Source organism: Cavia porcellus, unplaced genomic scaffold (genome assembly GCF_034190915.1).
Source record: "Cavia porcellus strain 051 isolate PalLab524CR breed Dunkin Hartley unplaced genomic scaffold, mCavPor4.1 scaffold_18, whole genome shotgun sequence".
NCBI classification, from domain to species: Eukaryota; Metazoa; Chordata; class Mammalia; order Rodentia; family Caviidae; genus Cavia; species Cavia porcellus.
Window position 1 is genome coordinate 52640767 of NW_026947501.1, and position 23293 is coordinate 52664059.

The 23293-nt window shown below is 46.8% G+C and overlaps 1 protein-coding gene across 6 annotated transcripts in view; it reads right to left on the reverse strand.

The window, feature by feature from the left end:
• Nucleotides 1-7718: 7718 nt before the first annotated feature.
• The window catches only part of Vwa3b (von Willebrand factor A domain containing 3B), a 172430-nt gene continuing 156855 nt past the window's right edge, over nt 7719-23293 (reverse strand). For 5 of the 6 annotated variants that reach the window (XM_063229904.1, XM_063229906.1, XM_023565813.2 and 2 more), the window contains 4 exons: nt 19292-19416; nt 18113-18250; nt 15518-15618; nt 7719-8653 (listed from right to left, as the gene is read on the reverse strand). In XM_063229904.1, the coding sequence (XP_063085974.1) occupies nt 8371-8653; nt 15518-15618; nt 18113-18250; nt 19292-19416 (647 nt within the window). In that variant the 3' untranslated portion in view covers nt 7719-8370. The remainder of the gene's footprint in view (nt 8654-15517; nt 15619-18112; nt 18251-19291; nt 19417-23293) is intronic. The other variant, XM_063229905.1, reaches the window with a different exon arrangement.

The following is a 23293-nucleotide window of genomic DNA, read 5'->3' on the forward strand; positions in this document are numbered from 1 at the left end:
AGCGGAGGAAAGGGCCAGCTGATGAGGGACCGAAATTGCCTCTATTCGGACTGCTCAATGTCTGAGCGCTCGCCGGGACACAGGAGCCCAGCCAGGGACGCACAGGGCTCTTGCTGACCACCAACCTGATTTCTGTGACTAAAACTGTATAGCTGTCCTTCGTGCATGAATACTCGTATGTCTGCTTTTAGAACCTTCCCCAATAAAAAAAAAAAAAAAAAAAAAAAAGAACCTTCCCCATTGTAAAAAACCTGTCTTTTATCACTGAGTTGTAGGAGTTATTGGACAGACTTTTGCAGATACCTTTTCCCAGCTTGTGGTTTGCTTATTCATTTTCTTGTTAGTAACCTTTGTTGAGCAGAAATTGAGTTCTGATGAAGACAAAATACTAATTTTTTTCATTTATTGTTATGGTTTGTGTTTGGATGGCCCTCCAAGCCTCATGCAGTCATGGAGACAGCCGAATCTAATGTTTGTGATTGGTTCATTGCCTAGCACTGGGATCGGTACCCACCAGGGGCAGATAGCCAGTGTGTAATTTAAGGAAAAACAGAGATGTGCTTTTCCCTTTCTGCCCCTTTTCACTCTTGTTGCTTACAGGACACCATAAATGGCTGCCCCTCAGCCACATCATCCTGCCTTGGAGCCAGCTGAATATAAACTAAAACCTCCAAAAACTAGAAGCTAAATTATAGCACCACACCTGTGCTTCTCTGTCTCTGGCTCTCTCCTGCTGGTTTTTTTCCTGCACTTGGCAGCAATTATAAGTTCAACAACTCCACAAGTATTCTGTCTCAACAATGAAAAAATAACCAAGACATTTATGTTTATTGCTTTTCATAACATGGAAAGAAACATTAACTTATTCCCATGGCTATTGAGTTTACTCCATGTTCTGGATATGTGGTAGCTTTTGCTTTTACAGTTAGGTCTGTGACCCATTTCAAGTTCACTTTTATTTATGGCTTGATGACTTACTGATATCTATTTTCCCAATATGGATATCCTACTTTTCCAGTTATCATTTGTTGAAAAGACTTTCTTTCCCTGTCTGCGCGTCTTAGTGATTTTGTTGAAAATTAATTGACCATTCAAGATTAATCCAAAAGTGTGGGCCATTTTTGGACTTGTCTGTGACATTGCTCTATGCAGCTAGCATTTGGTCAGTACCACACTGTACTGTATATTGTAGCTTTACAGTAAGCCTTGGGGTCAATTAAGTTCAACAACTCTACTTTGTTGTACTTTATCAAGATGCTTTGAAAATCCTACTTTGTTTACATATATGTGTATATATTAGTACTAGGGTAATATTCATTTCTATCAAAAAGCCTGTGGATGCCAGGTAGGGTGCACACTTGTGACCCCAGATTCTGGGAGGTTGAGGTAGGAGGATCATAAGTTTGAGACCAGCCTGGGCAGCTTAGTATTATTGATCTTTCTTATTCTATGATTGTTGAGAAAAACAAGTTAAAACCTACACTACCTAAAATTCAGAAACCTGTGGGTTACCGAGCATTTCTGTCATTGTTACAAAGTACTCAAGACAAAAATTTATAAGGAGGAAAGGTTTATTTTGGCTAATGTTTTTGTAAGTTTTGGTCCATAGGTGGTTGGCCCTATCAATTTTGAGCCTGTGGCAAGACAGCACTTTTTTTCTTCTTATTTGAGACAGTGTCTCACTGAGTAGTTCAGGGTGAACTACAGGTTGAAGCCACAGAGACCTTCCTGCCTCATCCTTCCAAATTCTGGGGTTCCAGTCATGTGCCACTACACCCAGCTCCAGCCAACATGTTCTAGCAGGAGCACAGGGCAGAGGAAACTGCTTATTTCATGGAGTCCAGGGACTAAAAGAGAGGAAGGGCTCCCGGGATCCCCTTCAAGTGCTTTCAGCCAGATCTAACTTCTTCCCATGAGGCTTCACTTCCTAAAGGCTTAGTTCTAGGATTTTCATCTGTTTATATATTTTATAGTTACAAGCATATTTTCCTTTGCCTTAATAAACATAGTTATAATAGCTGCTATTGAGGCCTCATCTGATCTAATCTCTGGATCATTGTGGGGTAACTGGCTTATTTATCTCTTCTCTAGAAATGGTACCACAATTTTATTACAAACCTTAGACATTTTAGGGTATACAGACATTCTGGATTCTGTTACCTTCCTCTGAAGACTCGATATTTTTGCTTTAGTGGACAATTACCTTTGTTGAACTTACACTGAAACTGGGTCTTGGGTAGCAGCTCAAACCCCAGTGCAGCTCTGTGAGCTTTAGGGGTTCTATCTGTTGCCTGTCTGTTCATGTCTGATTGCAGTGTTAGAGACCTGGGCAGGGTTCATGCACCACACCTGTGCTTCTCTGTTTCTGGCTCTCTCCTGCTGGTTTTTTCCTTGCACTTGGCAGCAGTTATAATATCCTCGAACACCATTTTCTGGTTTTGCAGGCCAGAAAGATAACAAGTTTTCACTGAGAGATTAAACTTATGTCAGCCTTCCCTAAAATATATAATAAAACAGGATCTGTTATTGCTTTGGTCACTCTCGAGAGTCTCTGGGGTTTCTGCATTTTGTCCAGTTTGTAGCTACCGATCAGAGGGCTCTGCGTTAAGAGTTTACTCAAACTGGAAATAAAATTCCTGTTACGTTTATGGCAAAGACCAGTTGTATTGGTGATATAATTCTTGTTGATGGGCTTAAAAATTTTTTGCTGCTTTGTCTTTCTAATGTCTAATTCTAACACATGATGGACTCTAGCTTTTGCTGTGAAGTCATCTGAGATCTTACCATTGTTCCCCGAAAGGAATATATTTTTCTTTTCTGGCTGCTTTATCTGCTTTTTAGCAGTTTGACTGAGATGTGCTGCAGTGATTCTCTTTGTGTTCATCATGCACAGGGTCCCATAGGCTTCGGGGACTTATTAATGGCTTCTGCCGCATTTTAAGTCATTTTGAGTCTAGATATGTTTTTCTCTTTTTATGTCTCATCTAGGGCTCTAATTACACATCTTTTGAAATGTTTGATAGATGTTTGATCACTTCATAGGTCTCTGAGGTTCTTTTTATTTCACTATTTTCTTTGCTAGTTTTTAAATTTTCTTAGCAGAAAATTTAAATTTAAATATCTTACAGAATTGTAAACAATTCTTACCTCTTTATTTACACCCTTTGGAGAATCAACTCTCCTCCAGCTTTCCTCTTCTCTTAAACATTTTTGTCCCTAGTAAATTTAAAATATTTTATTCTTCAATATTGTTGCCTATATTGTCAGAAATAATAAAATCAAACAAAAGAGAATAAAGCCAATCAAAACAAAGCACTGAATAAAACAAAACAATAAAAGAGCAAAACAAAAGTGAGAACAATATTGAATTTCAAAAAAAAGATAGAAGAAAATACCCCACAGTTGCTATATTTCAAATTGTTATCCTTTAAATAGATGCTCAGATTACCGGTTTTAAGCCTGCATAGTTAATCAAACACAAGCATTAAGCTGTTTTTGGGCCTCAGTTGCTATCAACTCAGTCTGTGTTCCTCTGAATCAGCCAGTTGCTTACAGGAGCGAGGTTGCTTGGCTCTTCTTGGCTTCAGTTGGCACACCGGCTTCCTCACGAGAAGGGCAAATTGGCTTCCTGTTTTTCCTCCCTCCCGGCCCATGGTTACCTTTTCTTTGAATTTTTAAGAGAATTATATTTTTAAAGATATTTTGGATCCCTTTGTATGATATATCCTACAAATAATTTTTGCTTTGCCATTTGTGTTTTGGTAATGCTTTTTTAAAACTTTTTTTATGTAGCAATTTTTTATTGCCACTGTGTTTTAAAGTGTTAATGGAGTCTCTCCTCACAGGTGTTATTTTTCAGTATATTTTTAGTCTGTCACAGGTTTATTTTGCCATATGAACTTCACTGCCAACTTTTCAAGTATCATAAAGTACTCATTGCTTTATTCAGAATTTATTACATCAACTGGTAAAATCAGAAGGAACTGTCATCCCACCAAGTCAAGCCATCCCACCCTAAAACAAGCATATGTTGAAGTCTACTTTTGTGTCTTTTAGGGGTGTCAAAATTTTAGTTTAGTTTTAATATTGTTACTTGGATTGAACTCAGGTCCCTCACACAGAGCTACATTTCCAGCCCTTTTTAATGATATTTTGAGACAGTGTTCCACCAGGTTGCCCAGGCTAGGCTCAAACTCACAGTCTTCCTGCCTCAGCCTTGCAGATTACTGATGTGTGGGTGTGTGCCACCATGCCTGGTTCAAGCATATTTCTTTTTAAATTTATTCGAGGTATGGTCTATCCTCATTACTCTGTTTCCATAGAAAATAAAGTATTTTACAGGAGAAATCTTCATTAAACAAGGTTACACATTGATCAGTTGATGAAAATACTGTGACCAGAGGTTGTAGGAATTTATCCGTGCCTTTTCCCTAGCGGCAGTGATTATTTGGTGTTAGAAGCAACTTGATAAAAGCTTAACTGCTGCAAATAATGAGAATCAATTGTATTTTTCTCTTTTGCTATTTAACTCAGGATTTATCTGTCACTAAATCTTTCAATGGTTATTACTTGCGAACACTGATTTCTACATTTAAATTCATGTCCTCCAACTTCATTTCTTCCCTTCCCCTTCGTACCATCTGCTTCCCTTCTCATTTGTAAAAGATTTCCCCATCTCCTATTATTTATGTATTATTGTGCTCTTTATTTATATTTTGAGTTTCTCAGGTAAGAGAACCATGTGATATTTAAGCTGTGTATCTGATTTATTTTATTTATAGTCTCAAGGTGCATCCATTTACCTACAGATGCTTCAAGTGAAGCCTTCTTTGTGGCAGAGTAGTGCTCCATTATGTAAACAGTGCTGTATTTTCTTTATTCTTCACCTGCTGCTAAGCATAGAGGTTATCTTCAAGATTTAGTTCTTATGATCATTGGATCTGGTGATTAGAAAAATTAAAATGACACTGCTTACTCCAGAAAGAATGGCTATCATCAAGAAATCAAATACAACAAGTGCTGGTGAGGAAAGATGCTGTGGGGGGGGGGGAAGGAGCCCTTCTCCATTGTTGGTGGAAGGTAAACTGCTGCAGCCACTGTGGAAATCAGTGTGGAGATTCCTCAAAAACCCAAGCTGGACATTCCATCTGACCCAGCTGTTCCCCTTCTACATATCTTCCTGAAGGGGTTAAAAACATCACACTACAGGGACCCACGCACACCTACGTTTACAGCATCTTGCATAGTTCTTACCTCTCATCCAGATGTTTCTGCCCCTGGCTTGTGATTTAGGCCAATTATGTATGGCGGCCAGAATATCTGGATACATAGCTGTTATTATGGTTTTGTTTCCAGATGGGATTCCTTTTATTCTTCCTCGTGTAAGAATAAGCCTGAATAAAAATTCAGGTTTATTCAGTGAAAAACCAAGCACACAAATCACGCGGGCAATCATCAAGGACTGCTCACGGGTGGAAGGAAATGCATGGATGTGTGGTTACCATTAGTCTGAGTAATTACTGTCAGATTTCAGCACTGAGAAGAGAATGTCTTTTATAGACACCATGAATTACCGTAGCTGGGACTGTTCAAAACCTATGCTATTCCTGAGTTAATTTCTCCTGAGTAAGGTTTGTATTTTCCTCTCTGCAGGCTGATCTTCACTTGGAAGCCAAGCACTGTGCATTTCACCTTGCTAGACAGTGGATATTTTTCATCTCTTAGAAGTATTCCCAAGGTTTCTTCTGGGGCACAGTTGTTTGGAGACCACTTGGCCCTTCCAGGTGCTGCCTTTAGCTTTGTTAGTGGGGACCAGAGGAGCAGTTCTCTAAGGCAGTTTGCTCTTGTATGGAGCAACCCCCTTCAGAGTGCACTATCTGATTCCCCAAGTAATGAGGGTTTCACTCTGGCTGGAGGGAATGAGAGCTGGAGGCATTCTTCCTCTAATCTGAGTGGCCTTTTCTCTTGGCCTTGAGTAATTTCTCCCTGCTGTGCTGCTTAGTACCAAGACCCGCGTAGGGCCCTACGCTGTCACCTCTAGGCTTCCCTTTATCGCTCTCACCTCTCCAGCCCTCCATCCTGCATCAGCCTCCTTAGAATCCCAGCCCTATCTCCTCAACCCACAGCTGTGGGGCTCCTCCCCACTTGCTGCAGTCTGGAACCTCTAGTGAGTAACCTGCCTCCCCTGCCTCTCCGAGTTTACTGACCTTTACTGCTCGATAGACAGAGTTTGGGAAACTTGTGCCCCGTGCATCCTGTCAGGTGTTTGGTTGCTAGAGCAAATCTAGTGTCAGTCATTCTATATTGGCCAGAAGTGGAGGGATACCACTGTAATGGTAGTTTCCCCCTTCTCATTGACCTGGGCATTGCCATCAAACATAGCATGTAAACCAGTGGTGCTGAACCTACGGCATGAGTGCGACTTCAGGCTGTCCCTGAAAGCTCCAAGTCATTCAACACATCATCATAAATTGTCACATAAGACCAATGCAATCATGTTGTATCTGTGTGCTTTGTACTTTTTTATTTCTTCACATCTCCCCCCACCAACCAGACAATAGTGATTGGTCTAATAAGAAAATGGAGATATAGAGATGGAATATATAGAAAAAGCACCTTGCAAAGGTCTGATAGCGTCTGGCTGGAGCTGGACACACTGTCACACTCAGCTGCTTGGTGGATGACTGAATGAACCCATGCAGGCTCACACGCATGCATGATGAATGACTGTCCCTGGTTTCTTGCCACTCCACTGCTCTCTACTGTGTGGAACAGACAGCCCACACCCTTCAGATTCTCCTAGTGATGCAGCTCTCCTTAGCAGAGGACTGTTCCACAGCCTTCCTCCTGCCTGGGAAGACAGCTCTGAGTTTTGGAGGACAGTATGTCTCTTCACGTACCATCCTTACCCTCCTTTGGTCAACTCCTTACTCCTGATTCCTTCCTTGCCACATTTATATTTTTACCTTAATACTGAGCTGACATTTCCTAGTTTTCATAGTTTTGGAAGTGGATTCCTCCTCAGCTTTCTTCAGCATAACCTTGGTGACCCCTAGCTTTCAGAAATGTGAATACTACACCTTTAATCAGGCTCTGAATTTTTAGACTATCAGAACTCTTGGTCTGTCTTTACTATTGGCCAAAAGCTTCCAATAGGTCTCTTATTAATAATCTGTACCCTGTTTTTATCTAACCCGGTAGATAAGGTGCTGGAATTCGGCAGAGCTATTTGTTTTTAAATCAGTGAACATTTTTACATGGCTGTAATGGTTTGTGTCTGGATGTCCGTCAAAGCCTCATGTGGTCATGGGAGGAGGCTTCTGGAATTTGTGACTGATTCAGTGCTGGAATTATGGTGTGGCCTCCATACAATATAAGGGACAGAAAGAGTCTTCTCTCCGTACTCCTCCCTTTTTTGCTGTTGCTGCTTTTGCTGTCTTCTGGCCACTATGAACTGTTGCCCCTCTGCCACGTTCCACTCTGCTTGGAGTCAATTGTGTACAGACTGAAACCTCCACAAACTGTGAACTAAATAATCTTTCTTTCTTTAATGGTGGGTCTCAGTAACTAGAAGAAAGTAACCAATACAATGGCATTGCTAAAATGTGTTCAAAGAAAACAGTAACAACGCAGGAGCCCAGTAGTTTTGAAATGTTTCCAATGTAAGAGTTTTTATTCTGCTTCTGTGCTCAATTCGAGGAACCTACAACAGACTACAGACATAAGGCAGGCTCAGTCAGAATGTCCAGAAACCCTGGCCAAGTCAAAATTTCAATCCCTAATTCAGATGGGATCATCAAGTTAAAAAAAGACCACAGGCTTGGATCCTAAGTGCCCTGACTTCCAAAGACTTTGACAGGAATATGCCAAGTTGGAATCTCTGAGCACACTGTGTGGACCAGAGGTCGAGATGTTTGGTCAGGACGAGGAGGAAAGGTCAGGGGAAAGCCAGGGGTAACACCCTCCAATGGGAAGGAGAACCAGGCATACTGGAGGGTAGGAGGCCCTTGGACCTTTGCTGCCCATGGGCAGGCAGAGGCAGGCTAAGAGGTGGCCTTACCTCAGTGGAGAGGCTCATCCCACAGTGTTGGCCGCTGAGATCTGATCAGTCCTGGAGGAATGCTGGCCCTTGTCAACTTAGTGCCACTAGACTGCTCTAAGGTTTCTCAGGGATGGCCCTCTACCCTGGGGGCCATGGATGGCTCCCCAAGGCCAGGGCAGGGCCACTGGAGGTGGAGGTGTGGAGATGGTGACCAGGCCGACTGAGTCTTAGACCCCCCGCCGAGGGCCTCTTCTAGGAAAGCAGATGTCAGTGTTACTCAGCAGGGCCTGATGCAGCCTGGCCTGGAAACCAGGGCAAGACTGCACCTGCTAACTTCTTGGAGAAACCTCAGAGCACCCTGGGGATGCACAGAGGCAAGCCCCCGCCCCCCTGCTTGGGTTTGAGGTGAGTGTGGGGGGGTGTTCTTGGGACCTGGTGCTGTGAGAAGCGCTGTCTGAATCTGAGCATGCCATCTCCTGCAGAGGTGGCCTGTGGGCGGCTTTCTTTTTCTTTCTTCTAGGATTTTCCTGTTTTGGTTCTTTGAGTTCCCCACTGTCAACTTGTTTCACTGACCAGAGAGGAAAAGTAGAGTTCTTCACCTCCATGCCCTCCCTAGAGAGAGAGAGAGAGAGAGAATCAGAGATGCCCTGATTTCGACAGCCCGCAGTGTCACCATGCTGTTCAAGCCAGCCCCATGAGGATGTTGGGGCTCTTTGTCCACAGTCCTCTTTCCCAGGGAGAGGAAGCTGGTGTCCCAAAGCTTTGAGCTGTGCTGAATTCCTGTTTACCTCCACCAGTGTCTCGGAGCCTCACACCAAACACAGCACCTAGCTGTTTGGACTCAGGTCTGGCCAGATCAGTGAAGGAATTACCCAAGAAGATCAGGCGGCACCATAACAGTCCTGGTCACCCCTCAAATGGAGCTTTTCTGACAGAGACCTTCTCCTGCAGCCAGGCTCCTCCAATGACTGGATCCAAGGTGTATTAAGCACCTTCTATTTCATTGACAAAACTTAGGCATGATTATGAGGTCATAGAGCCAGATTTATTATCTGGGAAGTGTACCAGACGAAGCTTATTACTTATCCAAAACGGTTGTCCTCCAAGGAAGGCATCTCGGGAACGCAGTGACCTGTTCCCACAGTGTTGCCATGGCTCGCTGTTTCTGGAACTCACCTTTTCAGAGCCTTTTGGGTCACATGATGGTAAGCCTTATTTTGCCCTTGTATCAGCACGGGCCACCTTGGTCATTGCCCTGACTTTGCTCTGAATGGTTCTTAGTTTTATTTCTACTCTCACTTTATATCCTGGATGCTTCTAAACGATGCCACGTAAAAGATAATAAACTGGGAAAAGATTTTTAAAATTTATTTCTGTAAATTTCATCCTCCTCATCCCCCATTAGCAGGTGAAGATTCACCACACCTCACTGTTTTCACAGTCGGGCCCAACAGACCCAAGGAAAGATTTAGATTTCCAAGGCAGCTTGGTCAGTCGCAGGAGACAGGCTTGCTGGGAGCTGAGAGATAAACCACCTTTAGCTATGAGGCTGCCGATGGGTGGATGTGGACCCTCTTCGCTACCAGGTGCCTCAAGACATGTGGAAGTCACACTTCAAGGTCATGTCTGGTTCACCTGCCCTGTGGCTGCCGTGACGGTACCGACCTCGCTGCCCTTGTCTAAGCTGGTAACATCCCGGCTCCTTTTCCAAGGTGTCCATATTCGCCGTGGGTTAGGGCTGACCGCAGTCTAGTCTGTGTCCTGTGACCTCTTAGAAGGAAAAGCAATCCGGAGGGGAAGTGGGCAGCAGTGTCTTCCAGCTGTACTAAAATCACGCTGAGACTAAGGAGGCGGAGGAGCTGCCCGTCCACCTGGAGGGACCCAGGAAAGGGGGCTCAGTGGGAGATGGGTGGCACAGCCACAGGCTTCCTGGATGATGGAATTAAATTTAGGCAGGCAAAATCAAGCAAGAGAGCCAGTGTGGTGGCTCTGGCCCGTAATCAGCACTCAGGAGGCAGAGGCAGCAGGGTATCACAAGTTTGAGGCCAGAGAGGTTTACAGAGTGAGTTCAAAGCCAGCCTGAACTATAGAGATTCTGTCTCAAACGAAACAAAGCAACAATAATAAAAAGAAATGAGGGTTTAATGCTCATTATTGGGGGGGATCACAAAACAGAAAGCATGCATTTTCATGTTTGTTTCTGAAAGCTGTGAATATGTAACAACCACCAGAAACCTTGGCATTAAGTAGCCTTTATCAAAAATGTTGGGGCTAAAAGTGTTTAGATTAGATGCTTATCCATAATGACACACCTTGGGTGTGGGACCTGCAGCTACACATGGGGTTCATCTGTGTTATAATCTGTCCCTAATTCACATAGCCTGGAGTGAATGACAGTACACAATATTTTTAGTGTAACTATATTTTTACAGCAAATGTGTCTTTTAAAAAATATTTTAAAGACTTTATTTTTATAACCTTTAAAAAGACCAAAACTTTTTGTTCGAGGAACCGAAACTTTGTTCCAGGGAAACACAAGATGCATGCAAATATAAAATATAAAACAAAGCACCCGTAAATTTTACAGTCTAAGATGCTAAGGTAGAATGTTTCTGCTGAAGATCCCCATCAAGGTGATAAACGGCACTTGGGAAGTGGCAGACCAACGCGCTGGTCCTTTCCCCAAGGACATTGTGTTTTTGTGATGAAATCTTGTAAAAATCCACTGTTAAAAATAGCAGAAACATAAGCATGTGTGGTGGTGCATGCCTGAAATCCCAGCTACTTGGGAGGCTGGGGCAGGAGTTGTTACAAGTTTGAGCTCAGACTGGGCAAATTAGTGAGACCTCATCTTAAAGTAAAAAGGGGCCGGGCTGTCGCTCAGTGGTAGAGCACTTGTCTATCATGTATAAAGCCCAGCGCTGTAAACAAGAACACCAGAAACACAGAGATGGTTTAGCGTATTTTAACACACATAATGATTACACTGCAGTTAATGTACTTTTCTTCAGTGTCTTTGCCAAGGTAAAATCCAGGAGGAAGGGCTCTTCCTCCTGACTCCATGAAGTTCACTGAGATTTAGGTACGATGAGTGGACACAATGGGTCATTCTTTCCAGTTCTTGGGCAGAGTGACGTCCACTGGGTCCCTTCTAAATAAGCCACCCTCACACCTGTGTTTCAGGAGTGTAGTGGTTCCCTCCCTCCTTCTTGATTTTCTTTTCTTTCTTTCTTTTTCTTCCTTCCTTTTCTTTTTTTCTCAAACAGGATCTTGCTATTTTGTTACTCTGGCCTCCAATTCCTGATCTATAGAGATCCTCCTGTTCCATCCTCCTGTGTTGGGCGCAGGCGCTCAACATACCATACCCCAGCCGGGACTAAGGACCACGCCAGCTTCCGCAATGTGCTACGTCCCTCCTTAAATTAGCCAACCCGTGCGCACCCCGCGCTCACTCCGTACTCTGTGGCAACTCCTGATTGGCCACAGCTGGATATAATAGCCAGAGCCTACATCCCATTCCCGCCCTGCTTCCTTGTGGCAGCCTGTGATTGGTCACGGCCAAATATATAAACCAGAGCCCGCATAAATAAACTAGCAGTTAACTGTCGTCCACAAAAGCGTCTCCTGTCTCCTGTTTCATTGGAGAGCTGTGCCGGTCACTCCTGAGTTCCAGGGTTGTAGGCTTGCATCACCGTGCTAGGTGGGCCAGCATTTAACTGTAACCCATGGCATGACGTCATGCTATTGTCTGCTGTTGGTGCTCAGAAAATTTCAGATTTTAGGCCACATCACATTTTGAACTTTTGGAGTGGGACACTTGCCCTGTGATACAACAAACAGGGGTGCATGCTGGGGTACGGGCAGGTATCATGGCTCTGTGCTTTCACATGGCCCCCTTGTGAGAAGGCTGTGTGTGCATCCATTCCATCTCCTGGGGTCACAGCCACCCCCCTTCATTTGCTCTTCTACTCTGCAAAGATCCTTGTGTGCAAGGCTGTCTTGGGGGGGTTCTGGGGCTGGCATTGAGATGTCAGAGGATGACTGGGCAGGTTTGAGGTCTAACAAGTCAAGCAGCAGATCCTAAGAGAAGGATTACACTGGTCCTGAGGGTTTGCCCATTACTATGACCCCTGGTGTCCCCTGCGCCAGTGCCAGGACCTACACAGACAGTTGTCCTCGAGGATGACACAGGACAGCACACTTGCATGCAGGGCTTTTCGTAGAGTGGCTTATTCTGCTGGGCCGGCCTCCACGATGTAAAACTGGCTCCTAATATGCCTGGGAGGTACTGAGGGGGTGAATCACACACAGAGGCTTAGCAATTTCAAGGGAAGCATCATCAGTAGTGGCCAGGAGGCTGAGCCCCTGACCAACTGAAGGTAACATCAGAGGCACTGCTGGGAGGACAGCGGGAGGCCACACCATCAGAGCAAAGAGGGGGCTGAACAGTGGGGAATGACCACTTCCAGGGGACACGCTGGGAACCAGGGGCTTCATAGACAGAGACATAAAGACTTGGGGAGCTGGATCCAGCCAGAGCACATCTTCCTGTAGCCTCCTCCACGACCATGTCTCTGGTCCACGTGGTGACCACAAAGAGCAAGAACAGATCGTACCCAGCTCAGCATCTCAGGACCTGACAGTTTCCTCCACACGCCCCTAGGTTTTTCAGGACACAAAGCCAGGAACTAACCCCACCTGGCTCTCCTGAGGTCATGTTTGCAATGGAGTTAATATTTTAAAAAGAAATCTCGGTCCATCCAAGGGGAGTCTTCCTCAGGTGGTGTCTTGGAGGCTACTTCACTGAAGCCTTGAAGGGCAGGTGGATTCCAGTTCCCTGGACCTACCTATCCTTTACAAGGTGGCACGTATGGGTTCTCAGGGACTTGGGTTCCTTGACAGAGATTGATGCTGGTCTCGTAGACTGAATGAGGAGTGCTTGGGAGAAGGAGTAAACAACAGCATGATGGCCCCTTCCTGTCCTTGCGTTCCTGTCTCCTCAGATGATCTCTTTCTAGATCCCCTCTGCCACATCATCATATAACCAAGCAAGCCCTCGTGAAAGGTTGACCGCATGGGGCAGCCCTGATCTTGGACTTATAGTCTTCAAAGCTGTGAGCTAAATAAACCCTTTTCCTTGTAAACACTCCATCCCAGACATTCTGAAATAGCAAGGGAGAATGAACTAAGTCACAGTCTAGCACAAGGGAATTTCCCCAATGCAAACCTCCAGAGGACTCAGTGTGGTCACTAATGTGGTCACTACATGAGAGGGCTAAGCAAGCACTGCGTATGGACGTGGTTGGGGGACTTGAGTTCAACCCTGGAGTTCCCCAGGTGGCCAAGAGCAGATGCCATTCCAGGGAAGGAATATTTCAGTTTATGCAAAGGCACGAAGACCTGCAAAGAACACGGTGTAGGGAAACACGTGCAAATAGTTTAGTGTGGTTCGTGTGGTCTGAAGAGTTGATTGGGCTGGAGACTCTGACTTTGCAGGTGAGGAGAATTACTTGTTCAGTCCTCCTGGGGAATGCCCAGGTGACGACAGCACAAGGCTGGAGGAAATCACAGCTCCTGACCTAGAGCAGAGCTGAGAAGGACCTGCAAGTTGAGATCACTACAGCTTAGAACAGATAGAGGCATGATGAGTGAAGGACAAGAAAAAGCCAGAGACAACTAGAAGTTGACTGTTGGGTAGAAAGATAAATCAAGGCAAGAGAAGTTGAAATGGGAGCGGGTATGTAGGAAAGGTTAGCTTTGGTTTAGATGTGCTGAGTCGAGATTCTGTGCACTCAGGGAGAAACATCCGCTGAGTGATCGGAGATAATGCAATTCCCACCATGTGCTGGTGCCCAGTGGACATTCCCAATCCTACTCTAGGACAGGGAGACACTGAGATGATAAATCTTCTCCTCAAAGGCACAAAACCAAGTGACAGTGGGGCTAATTGTGAATTAAATCTTAGTTTCCAGTGTCCTTTTCTTTGTAGGTGTCCACCATTGCTACCTGAAGAAATAACAGCCATTAAAACCATCTGGGAAGCTTCCAGAAAGACTCAGCAGTGGTCCCACTCTCGGGGCCTGTACTCCTCAGGCAAGAGGCCATGAGAACTGTTTGGGTTGGAGAAGGAGATAAGGGTTTCTTGGTGTAAACAGTCATGGAAGCAATGGGATGGGTGGAATTGGGCAGGGAAACCCGAGACAGCCATGACACACCTCAAGCGGAGCAAGGGAGAGGAGGAAGGGAGCCAAGAGTCAGCACAGTCAGGATGGGCAGAGCTCGTTGGCCTGGTGTAGGAGAGGCACCAAGAAAGTTCTGTGGGAATCCTTCTTGCAGAGGGGCAAGGGTGGAAGCTGATGCCTGAGGCTCAGTGAGTGAATGGGAGACGAGAGAATGCACCCAGGTGTACAGGAACAGGTAGAGAAGAGGAAAAAGGGACCAGGGAGGTTTCTGTGTGTGTGTGTGTGTGTGTGTGTGTGTGTGCGCGTGCGCGTGTGCGTGTGTGTAAATGGTGAGGGGAGGAACCTCAGCTGTTTCTCGGGTGAAGGTCTCAGTGGAGAGTCTCGGGTAAAGGTCTCAGTGGAGAGGAACTATGGAGAAGTAACAGAAAAATCTAGAGCTAATGGAGGGAACGAGGAGCTGGGGCAGTGGGATGGGCTTCCAGACCCTACTGGTCTGCTCAGCCTTGGACAAGAAGAGAGGCGCTAATGCTTTGACATCATGGAGAAAGATGAAGCATCCCACAAGCCCAAGGGTGAGGATGAGAAATGGAGAGATCAGACGCCTGCAGGTCTCTCTGGAAGGAAGCCTGGAGGCTGGCGCCCAAAGAAGCCCATAAACTCTACGTGAAACCAGAAGGCGAAGGCGTTTCCTGGATCCTTTTCCACAGCCCTCACTGAAACCCTGCATTTATGTCTTACTATGCTTCTGACTCCAAGATTAAGGCTCTGTGACTCCAGCCTTGATAGCCATGATGGCCAATGGGTTTGGGTTTGGCCTGCTCTCAGGCCTTAAGTTTTTTCTGTTTACTTTGCATGGGTCCACCTTTTTTCCCCACACCATGGCCCCTGGAAACCACTGCTCACCCCCACCCCCATGCTCGGTGGGGCCAGCACCTCACTTCCGGCTTCCAACATGGGAGGGGTGGGTGGGTAAAAGCTCCCCGCTGCAACTTCAGCAGGAAACCTGGAACCCTTAGACACCAAGGGGAGCAATCGCTTCATATTCATGGCAGTGCTGAACATGCTTTTCAGGCAAATAACACTGAATTTGAGATTAGGACCAGACGGAGGGACACACAGCAGGCACGAGGTGTCACTTCAGAGGAAAGTAATCCCACAAGGGTATTTTCAGGAGGAAGTCGGCTACCTTGGTTTTTCTCTCCTAATATTTAGAGATCTTGGATCTCAACTCTGGAATAGGCTAGAGGTTCATAGAGATATCCACATCTCAGCCGTAGAAGTGGGGTGCACTTACCCTTTGGGATCCTCCTTCACTGGGAGTGGCTTTATATGAGAGCAGGAGAGAACATATTTGTTTTGGCTGATCTTTATAAGTGCACTTCGAGGGCAAAATTCCTGTAATAAAACCAAAAGAGTTCACTCAATTTAAATATTAAAAAGTCTACATTTCAGAAATCATTTTCCTGAAGCTCAAATCATTATAATAAGCACCAGTCACTGTCCTGTTCAGGGTGACACTGGAAGAGCAGGTGAGATTCAGAGTCTCGCTGGGTGATTATTTGCTTAATGAAAGTCATTCATAAGAAAGGAGCCTTACCTGTCATTTCTTCAAATGCTAGGTCCATGGCTAAGGCTCCCCACATAAGATGCACACGAACACACCCACACCACATACACACACCTTCCTGTAAGTACCTCCTTCCTCTTTCTATTCAGCCTTCGACATCTCTTCCCTGACCCTGTCATCATTACTTTTTGCCAAATGCCCTGCACGTCTCCAGAATCCCCATGAGACCCATTTGTCCAGTGTCCCTCCCCTGCCCAGACCACTCTGGCCGTTAGACACTCCTATGGGTCAACTCCTAGGTCTCTCCTTGGGCTCTGGGGCTTTTCCACTCCCTGCACCCTGGGTGCACCTGGGGACAGCTCTTCAGATATCCCTGGTTGTAGGTATTGCCAGAGCAGCGCCGCACACCGGGGATACTTCCTCCTGCTCTGTCCTTTCTCCTGCTGCATGTCCTGAGATGATGGAAGATAATTTCCCCATGTGAACATGGGACCCTAACAGTCCTCCCTCACAGTGTGCTGAGGAGTCAACTGCCGTGAAGTACTTGGATTCGTACCTGTGGCACATGGGAAGAGCCTCATAAATCAGCCACTGTGCTCTGTGCTGGCTCACCTAGCTATTTTGCTTGCCCATCAGCATGTTAGGTGGTCATCAAGCCAGAGTCATTTTTCACTAGACACGTCATTCATTCGAGAAACCTACCACTAACACCACACTGTGACAGTCTCTCCATCCGGGGCTCAGGGGAGCATGGAACAGAAGTCCCTGTCTCTAAGGGTTGGGAGACTGGAGAGGAAGCCAGTGTGAGGGGAGGGACCCACAGCGAGAACTCTGAGGTAAGTCACAAATGGGTAAATCCTATAGAAAGGAGCTGAGGAGAAGAGTCCAGGAGCTGCTGTGGCTCCCAGTGTGGAGTGAGACCATGCTGGTGCCATGCTGTGACACTCCTTGAGCATGATAGAAGGGTGTGTAAGAATGTCAGGAAGACAAAGGACACAATCAGAGTTGCAAACTGATAGAGAATGTTTCTAAAGCAGAAGAATATACAGGGAAAATATACAATGAAAACAAGATTTCTTAAACACAGAGAAGGCAGCTCATAAAGGGGTGGCTGCATATAACCATATTAAATTTAGTTTCTCTGTCAGCAAAGACCCCAAATTAAAAGACAAATAAAAGACTGGGAAAAGAATATTGGCTGCATATATCACAGAGAATCACTATGCAGAAGACACAGGGAACCTCTCTAAATCAATGAAAAGACAAACAGCTCAATAGAAAACACAGACACTGAACAAATGCCTGTCTAGCGAGCGAATCAACCGGCCATGGTAAACTTAGCCAAATCATCCTCACTCACTGGCTGTGAGGGGTCAGAAGGGAGAAGCCCAAGAGTGGTGCTACCAACTGTTGCACTGACATCATCACTGCTACCACCGCCACCTGTACCGGTGTCAGCCAGGCAGATCTTTAACCCATATTTTCTTTAAGCCTCACAACCACACTAGAAGATAGAGATGAAGAAACCTGCTCAGGTCAGACAACTAATAAAGAACAGGGAGAGTACTCGGTGGATCCAAATGTAGGTCTTTTGAACTGCACAGCTGGGCCTTTTCCAGCTGGCTCCATTCTCTTGTCTCTCATTTTCTCCAACACCTGCCACCCCTGAAGGTGTTTCCTAAGCAAGAGTGCAATAGGGAACCAGGTGGTAGCATCCCTGATGCAGGGATTAGAGGGTGAGAAAGGCTCCTGGGGGGAAGGCGCACCCTGCCTCTGCCCCTTGACTTCTGAGATGCCCATGGGTCATCAGGAGGGAACTGCCTTGGTGGATCCAGCTAGAAACGCAGGGTTGGAGCTCAGCTCTATCCTGCCTGGCACAGAGGAGGTGTCTGAGGGTGAGGTCATCCCAGGAGACAGACTGCAGAGTGGCAGAGAGGGCCAGGGCCTGAAGGAACCCTGGAGATGCCCACATCTGCAGGGCCTGCAAAGGAGACTGGAGCAGGAGCAAGAGGACAGGAGTGAGAGAGAGTGGTGCCCACAGGACCCGGAGCAAGCCTGCCTGGCTGTCCACTGCAAAGCACAGTTTGGTCACAAGCACAAAAGCCTGTCCGACACAGGACAGAGGGAGCCACGGAGGTATTTTGGGGGACAAAGCCTGCAGGGTTGAATCAAACCCCAGGCAGTGGCTGGACAGGGAAGAAGTAGACACAGCTAGGGAAATCATTCTCGAAACATCTAGGTAATGCCAGAAAGGAGTGAGGCACTGGCTGGGGACAGCCACCTTCTGCTTAGAGGGGTCCCTTCTAGATGAAGTCTACTTACTCTCCGGTTGTTACACTTCAGGACCGTGTACAATTTCTCGGAGCCCACATTTGGATTTGGAAGTGCTATGACAATGGCAGGAACATAGAAGTCAAAGCCTTCGGGAATCACAATTTTGGCAAACACGTAGTCTCCAACCTGTGGAGGGAAAACATCTGACAGCACACTTTTCCCTCCTCAACTCAAGGCCTGCATTTCTTAAAGCTTGTTTCAAATCAACCCCAGGCAAGTGCTGATGCTAAAATTTGAATATTTTTTTCTCAGTTAAGAAAGCGTTCTAGAATTCCCTGGACTTCACCTGGAATTTTGTGATCAGTTTGGAGAAGCCCCATCTTGGGAGGACTTGCACAGCTGACCAGGTCCTGGGGACAGCTGGGAGATGGTGAGGGTCTGGAAACCAATCTTACAAAGTCTAGGTGAAGGGACTGATCTGGGGAGTGGAGTTTGACATAAAGAGAGGTGCCAAAAGGGCCATCACTCGGACAAAGGAGAGGTCTGGTCAATGTTGCTGCAAAGTGGTACATAGGTCAAAGGTGCGGAGAGGGAACCTGCAGCAGGAAGAGATGCTTGCAAAGGGGCCAGGTAAAGAGTGCAGGCATTTGCCAGCTGTCCTGGAAAGGTGCACCCAGGTGCACTGTGGGTCTGACCAGGAAAGAAGGAACAGACCACTAGGGCTATATGGGGGGGAGGGATTTCTCCTCAGCGCCTCCTTTCTGGAGGCCATCTCTCTGCCCCCAGAGACACTGCAGCATTACAGACCTCATGAGCTATGGCTCTGCGGTGACTACTACACTTGGCTTAATGTGCACTGCAGCCTCACGGGCTGGGCAGCTCGAAACTGACCACATCAAGGAGAGTGCTCCCCTGTCCTGTCTTTAATGTCATTTGTTGCATTGAAAGCTCTGAGAGCACCAGCAGCCGCAGCAGCTGCCTCCTCCCACTGTCTCCTGTCTTGCAGAGTGACAAATGTCACAAGGTGCCATGTCAGCTGATCTGCAGTTGTGAGCGGCAGATCACAGACATGCCACACAACACTGGGTCCCAGAAGCAGTGGCCGCTGTCCAAACACAAGCTCCCAGCAGCAGTTTAGCACAAGGGCCTCCCAGTGGCCCTGCCAGTCTGTTATTCCAAACCCGTGGATGGCGCAAAGGAGCTGGTGACGGGTTGTGGAGCAGGTACCTGCAGCAGCGGGCAGGGCATGGCGCCCCCAACAGGCGTGATGAAGGAGGTGGGCACAGCCTTGGTGTCCCCGTACCTGAAGTTCACCAGGGCATGGTTGTTGCTCAAACACTTCTTTACAACCCCTGGAAGGAATCAGAGACAACACACAATGCAGGCGATGACACCCATTTCCTCAGGTTTGTGCCATCTGTGGTCTTCGGGGAGTGCAGCACCACCCACTGAAGTTGGTGCCCCTTTGAGGTCCCTAGAAATGATGTTGGGGGCTGACTGATGCTTCTCAGGCCTGTACTGTGCAAAGGGATAAAGCACCCTGCCCTGGTTGGAACCCCCCGAGACGCTAGGAAAATGAGGGGGGGCTTGTTCATCCGGGGCCCCCAGCATCCATCCAGTGGGATCACTGAGCCGAGACACTGAGCCCCTCTTCCTGGAGACCCCTAACCACTGGATTTCCTCATTTAGCCCATTTCCTTCGACAGAGACAGAAAATGGGCATCATTAATTGTGAAAGTAGAAAGGAGATTGAATTCCCATGCTCTCAGATACGTTGAAAAGGAACTCAGTTAAACACACACTCGGTTTCCCTAAACTGTACAACCAAAAATGAAAAGGGAAAGAAGCAGCGAGAAGTCTGTCTTTTGTAAATAGTCAGTGTGTGTGCATGTGTGTGTGCATTGTGTGTGTGGGGACCAAACTCAGGGCCTTCACACCTAGCTGCGTTTCCAGCCCTTTGTTTTTAATTTTTTAACTTTGTGACAGTTGGGCTAAGTTGCCCAGACTGGGTTCCAATGTGCAGTCCACCTGCTTCTGACTGCCCAGCCTCATCATAGGCCTGGATTTTTTTTGAACATATACAAGCCAGCTTTCCATGATATGTTTTCTTATTGGACTAACATATCTAGCAGTTTTAAAAATCTTCTTGCAGTTTACATTATCACATATATTCTACCATATATGGATTTTCTTTACCCTTTTAGTAAAACAAACCTCACTGCTTTTTAGCAAGCTTCTATTGTGCAAATAATTACAGAGATGGATGTGGTGGCTCATGCCTGTAATCCAAGCACTCAGGAGGCTGAGGCAGGAGGACTGCTGCAAGTTTGAGGCTAGCCTAGGCTATAAACTGCTCTCGCCTGAGAATGAAGCGGATCCTCATATTCCAGACACTGCCTCCCTTGCTCAGAGCTAAGGATCTGGGCCACTGAGACCTCGCAGCCCGTGTGATCTTCCTGAAATCTTAGTCTCTTGGACTTGGCCGGATGCGCCATTAAGCCTGTGCTGCAGTTTCTCAGTTGCTGAGAAGATCTGACAGAACTGGAACCACAAAGCCTAAGCCACTTTCTTTCTTTTACACAAAAGTCTGCTCATTTCTGCTTTGGACCAGCGACCTGAACTTTCTGTTTTTCACAATGACTTCTTTTTAGCAATTTGTGTTCTGTTCTCTCTTCCCTGTGCCCTCCTCCTATGTGGGCGTGATTTCCTAGGCCATGTCTATGCGGGTATGATCCCCAGAGCCGGCCGCCCTGGGGTCCCCGCTGGCTGTGCTCTGGGGGTTGAAGGACTCAGAGTGGCCAGGACTCCACCAGTCCTCACGCCCTGCGCTCCGAGCTCAGCTTTGCTCTTGGGGCCTCTCACCCTGTACTTTCTGCACTCGGTGCTAGAGGGGTGAGATGGTTTTCCTGGCTCTGAAATCCTTCTGGGGACTCTTTCTGGGCCCAGGCTCTGGACAGTGAGCTACTGAAGACCTTGACCCAAACCTAGGGAGGCTCAGGCTGGACACTGGAATTTTGGAAACCTCTCCGACAACTTTCGAGCAGTCACAGCCCAGCTTAAATTTCATCTCCTCAAAACCCTCTCCCAGCCTCCCGCCTCAGCCATCCAGGCAGCCCATGTGCTATTCTGCATGGCCTTTGGGATACAGCTGTCCTGGTTTTGCCTGTTTTGTGGATTTTTGCCTCTGACGTTCAGGAGAGGCTTCGAAGCAGCTGTGAATGTGACAGCAGCTCCCCGCCCCCAGGAGACCCACGTTGTTGGTGATCTCTCTGGAGCTCTCAGTGGGTTGACAGAAAGCTCTTCACAGGGAATGAACAGGGACTCGCAGCGTCGCATTTGATCTGCACGACACTCTTAGGTTGGCTTTTGTGGCAGACTAATGGTCGACTTTACTGAGCTGAACTGAGTCGGCGTGGGGCTGGGTGTGGAAAGCCCACCTGAGGATTGCTGCCAACAGCATAAAACGGATGTTATGGGGGAGAAGATGGGGTGCTATTGATTCTCCTGCCTAAGCTTGTCGAGCTGACTTTCCTGATACGGATGGACTCAGCTGTTCTGATCATCAAAGGAGCTCAGGTCCTTGCTGTCACTGAGGATGTCTGAGGTTCTCTTTGGGGGAGCCCTGTTCCCTGTCTCTGCTGCAGGACACTCAACCCACTGGCACAGCTACTTCACCCCGCTGGTGCAGACTTTGTGGCTTCCACCACTGACTTCTGGGACTTCCCAGTGCAGATCCTTGATACAGACTTGCATGAGACATTGTGGTGGGCTCAAGGCCTCCAGCTGGACTCGTGGAGGACACTGATGGGCTCTAGGTCTTCAGCTGAACTTGTGCAGGAACAGGACACTGCCGTGGACCCAGGCCCTCAGCTGGATTCTTTGGGTCTCTAGTGTGTGGGCAGATTTCCTGCATTCTTCTGTATTTGATTTTTTAGATGAATATTATAAAAGAACCCTATAAATCGTACATCCTGTATTAAATCTATTCCCTTGCAAACCATGACTACAACAGCTTTCAATGTTGTAAATATCATTTAGAAAGAGAGGGAAACTAAGGCACAGAAAAACTGAGCAACGCCAGTCCAGAAGCTAGTAAAGGACAGAATTCAAGTAAATGAAAGCCTAGGGGTTGGGTTGGGGATTTAGCTCAGCGGCGTAAGTGCCTGCCTTGCAAGCAGGCAGTCGTGACTTTGATCCCTGGTACAATTGAAAAAAAAAAGAAAGCAAGCTTAGGGGTTGCTGACCCTCTATGCTGCACTCGAGAAGCAAGTGAGTATCACCCCCCACACACACTTCATTCCTCCGGCAGAAGCAGAAATCACCATGAATTTCCTCATCTAAAATGCTTCTTGTCACTTAGCAACAGAAGGATGACCCTCTTCATACAAAGGATGACCTAATGAGGTTCTGAAGGTGCCTTCCGCCTGCCTGCCACCTCCCAGACAAGCCAGGCTGTCACTTGTCACTTGTCCATTCTGACTGAGGCAGTTGTTTCCTCATCTGGATTAGCTGCACTGACCCTGCAGCAGTCTTGGCCACCTGAAAACCCCTGAAAGCCATGATCCAACCAGGCAGCTCTGCTACAGCAGGACCTGGACCCAAGCAGCGGACACCCAGGTCTAGGAATGCTTAGGGTTCTGAACAACAGTTACAGAAAGGAGTCACCAATGAAGGTCATGCCTGTACCCAGTGTAATTCACCTTGGAGTCTTTTTTATAAGAGGGGAAAGAGCAACTCCAGAGTGACCAGGTCATTAATGGGGGCAAATGGATGTCATTGTCCCTCTAATGGAATGTCACCTATGTGGTATTACTCAGGCAGGATTAGGACCAAGAATGCAAAACCCAGTCTAATTTAACCAAAACCTAGGAGTAGCCTGTAACATAATGGCCTCATATTTATCTTTGTTATTTCTGCATCTTTTGGATTCCAGTTGGAGTTTATTTTACATCTCTGGGCGTTTTATATATCACCTCCAGCTCCTCACACGTATTTTCCCCACTACCCACAATGTCCCTTCCATGCCTCCACTCCCCATACAACAGCACTTCCCACCCTCCAGAATCACATCCCCCAGGAAGTCTTGGTGAAGCCCTCTGGTTTTGTGGTCCTGGCTTCCTGCACTTACTGTAACACAGCATGTGCACTCCAGCCTCAGACCTTCCCACTTAGAGCTCTGTTCACTGGTGCATCCCTCTTCTGTAAGGCCTTATTCACACATTGCCTTCC